General features: G+C 30.7%; 1 protein-coding gene across 1 annotated transcript; it reads right to left on the bottom strand.

The window, feature by feature from the left end:
* Positions 1-2,877: 2,877 nt before the first annotated feature.
* LOC102597151 (L-type lectin-domain containing receptor kinase S.4-like) lies at positions 2,878-5,581 on the bottom strand. Its single transcript, XM_006340945.2, has 2 exons — positions 5,127-5,581; positions 2,878-5,095 (listed from the first exon to the last, which is right to left on the bottom strand). Exon 2 carries the CDS (start codon positions 5,051-5,053, stop codon positions 3,008-3,010), a length of 2,046 nt encoding a protein of 681 aa, XP_006341007.1. The 5' UTR covers positions 5,054-5,095; positions 5,127-5,581; the 3' UTR covers positions 2,878-3,007.
* Between the last annotated feature and the right edge of the window lie 4,778 nt (positions 5,582-10,359).

Here is a 10,359-nt window from a genome sequence, read left to right as displayed (position 1 = left end):
AAAATAGACGGAGAGAGTAATTTATAGCATAGAGATTTTTCGTACTTGTCTTAGGTCAATAGATTCAAGATTTTCTTTTTTCCGTTTAACTTTATGCCCAATCAAACACCTCCACGTAAATTAGAACGAAGAGAGTAGTTTAGTAGTTATATTTATAATTGAAAGTTTGGACCTTAGAATGTATACTTAAATGGTTGTGATTCTTTCACCTATTAACCAAAAATTAAGTCTATAAAATGAAGATTAAGCGTTTTATTCTTTAAATGAAATTACTTTACAAGAATCTGAATTAGTCTTATATTTCATTCATAAAAAAAAGGGATCAATCAAGATAGTGTAGTTTGTATATTAAATATGGGGGAAGAAATTGAAGATTGAAAGGGTGGCCCTTTGGTCATAATCAAGTTGAATTTCACGATGATGACATGGCCTTATAATTTATATATCAGTCTATTCTAACCAAGCTAATAAGAAGACTTTACGAGCTTTAAGATAAATTTAAAATAAAAACAATAAAATAACACTCTAGCTAGATTCAAACTTAGGTCTCGTGGGTGGATTCTCTAGCTTGTACCAGCAGCACAATCAAATTCCTACGTTTTTCATAGTTGCACTGTTAATTATATCCTAATTTATGTCAGTTTCTCAAAATAGATACACATATATATACATGATTTTTTCTGAAGTTATCGGGTGCATGTGCACCCCCACCTAGAGGGGTGGGTCCGCCTCTGATTCTAACCATGGGTGGAGTCATCTTAGCTTAATATTTTCTTGGCTGAAAAATTATGTGGTGTATAAAAGTTAAATTATCTATTATGAGTATATATTTAATTTTACACATTATTAAAAGTTCATAATTGAGAAAAAGAAATTATATATCCTTAGCTGAATTCCTAATTCCAGCATTGAATTTCTAACTACTTTTCGTCCTAATAAGTTGCATACATTACAATGTTTTTTTTTTCAAAATTTGCGGCACAATGACAAAAATGAGAGTCACAAAATGTCCTTAAAATTCCAATTGTTTGACAGTTTTGAGACAATTGGTAGTTTTCATATTTTATGAATTGAAATGTTTATTATATTTGAATTTATTATTTTCCATATTTTTAGGAATGATATCATCTTGCTAGGCTGCTAGCATATCGATCTACTTCTGAATATTTATATTTATCTATATTCAATTCAAACTCCTTTTCGAGATTTATTGTCATGTTATGCCATTACGGTATACTTTTATAATATCTCATAAACAATATTATTATGTATATGTATCAATAATTATATTTATATATCTGCTAGCAAATTGTATATTTGTAATTAGTATTTATATGTATCAATGAATACAATCGTATAAACATATACAATTTGTATAAATGAATAAATTGTACCAACATATACAATTGTATCAAGTTCAATATTCATATTTGTATGATTGATTGTTATCATTTGTATCAATGTTGTATCAGTGGATACATATGTATTTCTATTTTGTATCACTAAAAAAGATATGTATAATTGACACTTATTATATATATATATATTGTATAATTAATTTTTAATTTGTTACCATTTGTATTAGTATAATTGATACTTAACATTTGTATTTGTATTTGTATTTGTATTGAGATAGAGGAGACAAAGAGAGGCGAGAAAGAGAAGAAGGGAGAGGAGAGAGGTGTGAGAGAGAAGAAGGGAGAGGAAAGAGGTGAGAGAGAGAAGCAGGGAGAGGAGAGAGGCGATGGAGAGATGTTAGAGAGAGAGAGCGAGAGTGCAAATAGAGAAAATAACAACAAAACCCTAACTATAACTATAAATTATATAATTCTTTCAAACTATAGTGATGTATTGTAAATACATATGAGATGATTGCCTAATTACGTAATTTTTACTATGTACAAATATATATGATATACAAGAGATACATGGATATATATAAAAGATATACACATATACAAAGGAAATATACATGAAAGATATACTCATATTTAAATGAAATATAAATAGATATACCATGTCTCAAAAACTTATCTTCCTCATTTCTACAAATTTTGCGTTGCATCACCAACACAAAACCATATGTCATCCCATAATAACAATACAAAACACCATTAGATCTAAAAAAAAAAAAAGGGGGGAAAGAGCTAATTATACAAATCCCATGGTGTTAAGAGCTAATTACATCTTATTTCTATTCTTTTTCAAATTACAAAAAAAAACCCTTAAATTTGGTGTAATCCGGATACATCCCAATACGTTCCGATACACTGTGTCCTAGTTTCGAATACATCTCCAATATTCTGATACTTCATGTTTTTGTTTCGAATATATCACTCAGCATCCTAATACACTGCATATAGGGATGGATCCGACCGATACATCACGTAAAGTGATGTATTACGTCCCGATACATACATTACGTAAAGTGATGTATCCGATCGATACATCGCGTAAAGTGATGTATTCGAGAATAGAAAAGAATAGAGATTTTTATAATTTTTACAAATGATAGGGAATTTTAGAGAATATAATAAAATATGTTGTGTATTTAGATAATTTTTCCAAATCTTTTTGCCATATGTTAGACCGGATGACCATAGCATAAATCCCACATTCCATTGTTTGTAATATTTTATATTTCCTTCTAAAGACTTCATTCAAAGTGCACCATCTAATAAAACACAAGTTTCATAAGTGACATTACATCTTCATCCACTCCTTCCATTTTGCATCCACACCCCCTATGCCCCACCTCACCTCCTAAGATGTTTGTCTATATTATATATAAATATTTTCGGAACAATACTGTAGTTACTTATCAAACAAAGTAAGAAAACTACTTATTTTTCGAGAAAACATGTTCCTTCTTACCAAACACACTATTTTTTTCTATATTTCTTGACCAAAGACATTGGTTAAACTTTCATAACTTGAACTTTAAAGTAGTGTTCATCAGGAAAATGTTCCTGAAAACTATAAAATTCTGCACACAACTTCACAATCACTACCTAGGTAATTCATCAGTAAATAAACATGAAAGTGGTGCAGTAGAAACAGAAACAAATGTACCATTTGCATTTCCATTAGCCAAACATGATGTGTGTCCCCTTGAAGATGCTAAAGAATGCATACATTCGTTTTCGTCGAATCCAAATCCTCCATTATAATCACCAGGAGCCATTGGAGCATCAGGAATATCAGCTTCACCTTCCAAGTAACTCATCACTTGTCTCATGCTAGGTCGAGACGACGCCTCATTGTTTGAACACATTAGTCCTAATTTCAACACCATCACAACTTCACTTTCATTGAACTCACCTTTCAATCTCTTGTCTATAACATCAAGAATTTTCCCTTCTCTCCATTTGTTCCACACCATGTCCACTAGAACTAATTCCTCAGGCCCCACCTTTGAATCAATTGGTCTACGTCCACATACTACTTCAAGCAACAATGCACCAAAGGCAAAAATATCAGATTTTTCAGTAGCACGTCCTGTTCTTGGTAATTCCGGTGCAAGGTACCCCAATGTGCCTACCACTCTAGTCGTGCCCGGGTTTGATCCGTGCTCATATAGTCTTGCTAGTCCAAAATCTCCAAGCCTGCCATTTAACTCTCCATCTAGTAGCACATTACTAGCCTTAACGTCTCGATGCACCACAACTTGTTCATAACCTTCATGTAAGTATAGTAAACCAGAAGCAACCCCTTTGATGATTTTGAACCTTTGCTCCCATGTCAACACCATTCTAGGTTTTTCAAACAAGAAATTGTCCAAACTTCCATTAGGCATAAAATCATACACAAGTAAAAGGTCACCACGACGTCTACACCAACCTACTAATTGAACCAAATTCCTATGACGGAGTCTTCCAATGCTAGATATTTCAGACACAAATTCGCGTAAACCTTGTTTAGATTCATGTGAAATACGCTTCACAGCTATTTCCATATTCGAACTTCGTAAAACACCCTTGTAAACTTTACCAAATCCCCCAAACCCAAGTAGCTCACTATCCTTAAAACTTCTAGTTGCTTGCTTAAGTTCCTGATAAGAGTATCTTTGAGGACCAACCTCAAGCTCCCAAGACTCTATAACATCAGCATTCTTGAATCTCCTAACTAAATAAGTAGCAACTAATATAGCAATCAAAACCAAAACAACTACTATAACCGAGATAGCTACGATTACGCCACTGTGCTTCTTCTTAAGACCAGGCAATGATGGAAGTAAATCCAAGTCTAGAAATTTGGCTTCACCATTCAACTTAAAGCTCCAACCAAAAATATAATGTGAACTTGCAAGCAAACCAGTTGAAGCAGAAAAACCAACATACATATTTTCTTTGAGAAATGGAGAGAGATCTATATGATAAGAGAAAAGTGGCAACTTTGGTTTTGTAGCAAATCTTGAAAGTGTAACATTAACCAAGTTTGTAACAGAATCATAATCTACCCATGCCAATATTACCTTACCACATTTGAGATTCAGATCTTGTTTTACCAAATCATCATCAAAGTAAGATGCATCAGCAGACATATTAGACCTTAAACTATTAATGTTTATACCAACATGATTATCATTAATATCCCCAAACTCAAAATCTTGTACTGTATCAAATTCAACAGCAAATATGTAATTTGAGAAGTTACCAACATCAGTAGCATTTAGTAAGCCAAGATACTGACTTGGAAGAGCTGTGCTGAAATCATTAGACTGAGAAATAGTAAAAGCAAGTCCATGACCACCAAGTTTTGGATATTCAGGAACTATAGCAAGAGCAAAACAAGTTGAAAATGAAAAAGCAGTGCCATTAGTTGAGTTCTTGAACTGAAAAGGTGAAGAATAGAAAGCATGCCCCATTAATCTACTTGTTTCATTGGTTAGTTGAATAAATCCATTTTGGCTAATCTCAGCAATTCCACTTAAGGTAATGTCATTGTTTGGCTCATTGAATCTTGTATAAATGAAGCCATCAAGTTGCTGAGATGAAGCTAGGATTGAGAAGGAAATGAGTGAACAGAGTAGTACAAGACAACTATTAACCATTTCTAAAAGGGGTTTTTCAAGATTTTCAGGCCAAGTTTCAAGATTTTACCATGGGTAATGAGATTTGAGCAAAATTTGTAGTAAAGATTGTAGCTTTATAATGAAAAAGCACTTTTGGGGGTCTGAGAGAATGTTACAGAAACACAGCCAAGCCAAACAAGAAGAGCACCATTTGTAAAGCTATATTTTCAAGATTTTCAGGTCAAATTTCAAGATTTTTTCAAGGGTACTGAAGATTTCAGTAATTAGTTGTAAAGATTGATGCTTTATAATGAAAAGGACACTAATGGGGTCTCAGAAAAATGTTACACAAACAAGAAGAACACCATTTGTAAAGGGTATTTTGTTTTTCAAGATTTTCAGGTCAGATTTCAAGATTTTATCAATAGTAGTGAGATTTGGACGGAAAGGTATACAAGATTTGAGAATTTTGTAGCAAGATTGTTCTACTTTTTAGTGAAAAAATATGTACTATAGGTGTGTGAGAGAAATGTTACAGAAAAAATACAATCAAGGCAAACAAGGAGAGTGACATTTATTCCTTAGAAAAAAATGTATTATTGTCTTTGGACTTGTAGCACTATTATGGTGGCTGTCTTTTTGTTTATTTTAGTACTTTAGTTTGTTATGACGGTGACACCACTATAAGTTGATAGTGTGTATAACCTAGGACTACAACTTAATATGTTGGACATCAAACATACTTACAAATCAATAATCCGAATCGAGTTCTTTAGGAAACAACTTTTTTATCGTGAAATAAAGATAAAATTTATGTATATTTTATGCTCTTTAGATTTCGTATGTATAATAGAGTAATTGAGTTAATGGTACATGTTATGGATTTGTCCACTTTGTAATAGTTTAGTGTCCTATTTATTGGGTTATTGATTCGGATACCGTTTTGGCTACTTTTGTTAATGAGTTGTCGATAACCCGATAAAAAGATAAAGTTCTATTTTTACTTTTAGATACATTTTATCTGAAATACTTTAAAAAAAATATATCATGTTAATATTTGTTTGAATTTGTTAATCAAATAAACAAACTATTGACGATTGATATTCGATAAACCGTTACCCAACCATCAAAATCTTATTGATTCAATTAACAATTATCAATATTGCATGCTACAACCCATATCAATATTGTTCACACAACCCTAGTTTAAAGTTGATCTCATGATTTCAATTTACGTCCATGCTAAAAACTTTAAAGTTGAACGGCATTATACTAAACATGAAATATAAAAAAAGCTGATAATATTAGTCTATATAAAAAACGTATTTGTACCCACACATTTTGATTCATCCATATTAAGTTATTAACTCATTTATTTAATACCTTTAAATACAATTATTTCACAATTTTTCTCTAATTATAATCTCTTATTCCATCAAACAAACGAACGCACCAATGCGTGCTTAATCATGGGGCTTAAAGCTTAAGAAAAATAGGCCTCCCATTTCACTTTTGTCTATTTACATGGTGCTCCATTTAGATATTACACAAAATTATTTCCTAGCTAATTTAAAATAATTCTTTTTCCCGGCAAACGTGATTTTCCTAGAAAGGAGTATAAATATTATATAAACAATATGATGATCTTTATTATTTTATTTTATTTTCGAATTTTTCTGTTTGTTGTTTAAAGAAAGTGGGGAGTTGTGTTCCAAGAACAGCTAAATTCAGTGTTTTTATTATATAGTATTATTTTCCCTTGTTAAAAGGGCCAAGTATGCCAACTGGATAATTATGCTGTCTTTTCATCCCTATCCTTTTGCAAATTTTCTCCAAAATAATTACTACTTGGAAGGTTTTCTATTAGCATAACAAATAAATAAATAAATTGAACAAGTAGACTAACACATTCTGTGTGATATAATATACGTAGAATGTAACATATAATATAAAATTATCATGTAGAACGCTACATAGAATTAATGTGTTTATTTATTTAATTTTATATAAATTTAAATGTATACATATATAAACATTCAAAATTAAAGGATATAAATATCAGTTAAAAGAATAAATTTAAAGGCACTATGATGTGTTATGCATTTTTATTTCAGACATACACAACCAAAAGAAGAAAAAAGGTTTTGTCAAGTTGGAAATTCAATAATTAAATGCACATCACTCTACAGGTAATATACAACAGAAATTAATCAATTACCAATGGCAAAAGGATAACATACATATTACACGCACCCCAAAAGTTTTTTTTTTATAGATATTACAAAGTTCTAATAAACTACTCAAATATTTACTTTGTCGAGAGCAGAATCCTTATTTTTTTTATAAATGGCAAAAATATTTTAATCAAAAGCTACCTAGGTTCAGGATCACTGTAACGGTTCATTTGAATTATCTAGATATAAATTTTGTATAAATAATATTACATGTGATAGCTGGACGGATGATAATCACCTTTCACTTTCAATCTTAAAGTTATAAGCTCGAGTCATCGAGGGAACAAAAAGGTAGGAACTCCTTAAGGAGTAAAAAAATAATAGAAATTCCCTCATATCTTTTACCTCACATAAAATAATACACAAACTCATAACTTATACTTGCACCGTTGTACTTCTCCATTCTTTTTACTTATTTTGCTTCTCGAGAGTCAAAATGTATAGATTTTGATCAACATTTTAGATGTATTCTTTTTTATCATATTAATATGAGAATGATTGCAATTGTAGTATTTATCTGTTGTTTTCGAATATCTAAATTTAAAATTTAAAATATTGAATTAATCTACTTCAATTTAACTCTAAAGATTAATCAAATTGATTCTCGTAAAGCAAAACATGACAAATAAACGATAATGAGGGAGTATTAGTTATCCAAATTTCTAAATTACAAGCCAAACATTATATTTATTTTATACACAAATAACTTAGTAGTTTTTAATAGTTACCAAACATTTACAAAAAGTAAAACATAAATAAATTATCTCTAGTCACCAAACGATCCCTGGCTATTTAATAATGGATGGTTTGAAAAGAGCCAAACTTAAAGAAACAAAAACATGACATTATAATAATGTATTTGCTATTAATATAATCACTACATAACTTGGCATCAAGAAAATTCCAATTTTTTCATCATTGGTTCTTTTCTTTTTAACACATTGCTACTAATTTTCATTTTATTTTTTTTGGCTTTGGGATTATGTTCTGGATTCAAAGGAAACAGAAAATTCTATTAAATTAATAGTTTTTGTGATACAATTATGAAAAGTGAAGCACAAGTGGGAAAAAAAGTCCTCTGCTTTTGGCCAACTCCCATTCAGCTGAATGATGAAAGGCTCTGCTGGCCCATTCTTAGTATGTGTCAGGCATCCATATAAATATCGAATATCGAAAAAAAATCGAGGCACCTAAAAGTTTGTAGCCTAAAACCTTTGCTTTAGTGGCTTGACCCTATGACCAGCCCTGCTTAAGAGAAACTATATATGGATTGTGATTAGTATTTTTTCGTCATATTATCGCAACTTAAAAATTTTATTTAGAGTTTTTGAACGTCTAAATCTTAAAAATTAATAATTCAATTAACTTTAAAGATTAGTCAATTAGTCAAACTGACTCTTGTGAATCAAAACGTGATAAATAAAAGAGAATGGAGGGAGTAACATCTAGGATTGGAAAAAATAGTCCAATAATGTGTAACCTGTTATGTTATGATCAGTTATTTAACCCTAAGCCCATATTGACTTGAGAAAATTTCATATATATAGTCATAGTTTGCGTATTTACGAATCATATATAGCAATAGTGTTGGGTTTTAAAGGTGTGAACAGGAAATGAAGAGTTGTGACTCTCCTGAAGGGTTGTGACCTTTATGAAAGGTTGTGTCCTTTCTAAAGGGTATTACCATTTGAAAGGTTGTGCCTTTTCCAAAGTGTTGTGACCTTTCTGAAAGGTTGTCTTCTTTCTGAAAGGTTGTCTTCTTTCCAAAGGGTTGTGACCTTTACCCTTTGTTGGCTATAAATAGAGAAGTTTTCTCTCATTTTTTTTGCATCGAATTCTTCCCTTCTTTTGCATATTTTCTCTCATTTTTCTGTATCGAATTCTTCTCTTCTTTTGCATACATTTCTTACAAAACAAAATCGATCGATCGTGTCTGTGTGTGTGATTCGTTGCTGTCATTTTGAGTTCGTTGAAATTATCGAAGTTTGAGGTACCGCTACTTCTTTAATGGTTAATCCGTTTTATCTTGGGAGGAATTAATCTGCAACCTCGGGTACTTGAGGGGATTAAATTTCTTAAGGACACACAGTGGGTTCTGTGGACTCGGATAGTTCTTTGTGTTTTTCTTTTCATCTTTTATTATTTCTGGTTTGCTAATCTGAATACAGGAAATAACAAGCTTAAGAAATTTAATGATGGTATTTTCGGTGGTAAGGAAATTACTTCTATTTTCTGTGTTCTTTTTATTGGGGAAAGAACAAGATGAAAAAGAGAATTATTTTATCATATGATAAAAGTGATTTGGGATGAATTAGTACTACTTTAGTATGTTTGAGTGTATTGTTTTTAGTAAGTTTTCCTTGGATGGGTAAGATTATTTTTATTTTCTTCCCAAGTGCATTGAAGCATTGCACCTCTTCAGTTTTCTTTTCAATGAGAAAAGTTATTTTGTGCATAAAGGCTAAGATGAACACTTTAATTTTTTCCATATATTCTTGGTTTATATAACTATGAGAAGAAGTAAATGAATAAATTTTGTCTCCTAACAATATTTGAACATGAGTTTAGTTTCTTGTTGAAATTAAATGTCTTCTTGAGGAAAATAGGAATATGATGGAAAGTGAGAAAAAGGAAAAAAAAAATTAGCAAGAAAAAGTGACTTGCATGGAATTATTGCTGACAGATAGAATATGATTCAATGAGAGTAAAATCAGGTTCTATCTTTATTTTTCCTTGATTATTATTTTCTTTTTCTATCTTTTATAAGTTATGAAATTTATTTCATAAATGTTAGGATAGATGATCATTATGTGATGATCTCAGAATATATCTTTATTATTATTAATATGTATTCTGTTTAGAGGAGGAAAGATAAAACTTTTGTAGTTTTCTACTCCATGTGAAATTTGATTATGTTTGACTTTTGGAGATGTTTTTTCTCTCCTTTGATTTGAAGAATATAAGAACTTCACGAACAAATCAGATTGTGCATTGGTTTGAAGAATATAGAAACTTCACCAATTTGTTAAATACTCTGTTTGAATAAATATTCTGACTTGAAGAGTACAAAATCTTCGTCAGGAATATTAAGGCTAAATGATTGAAAAAAAA

The sequence above is a fragment of the Solanum tuberosum genome, unplaced genomic scaffold (genome assembly GCF_000226075.1).
Source record: "Solanum tuberosum cultivar DM 1-3 516 R44 unplaced genomic scaffold, SolTub_3.0 scf00021, whole genome shotgun sequence".
In the NCBI taxonomy this organism is placed as follows: Eukaryota; Viridiplantae; Streptophyta; class Magnoliopsida; order Solanales; family Solanaceae; genus Solanum; species Solanum tuberosum.
This window is presented reverse-complemented; position numbering and strand designations above follow the sequence as displayed.

Bases quoted from the DNA above. Each gene is read 5' to 3' on its own strand.
- LOC102597151 (XM_006340945.2), bottom strand. From the start codon at position 5,053: ATGGTTAATAGTTGTCTTGTACTACTCTGTTCACTCATTTCCTTCTCA.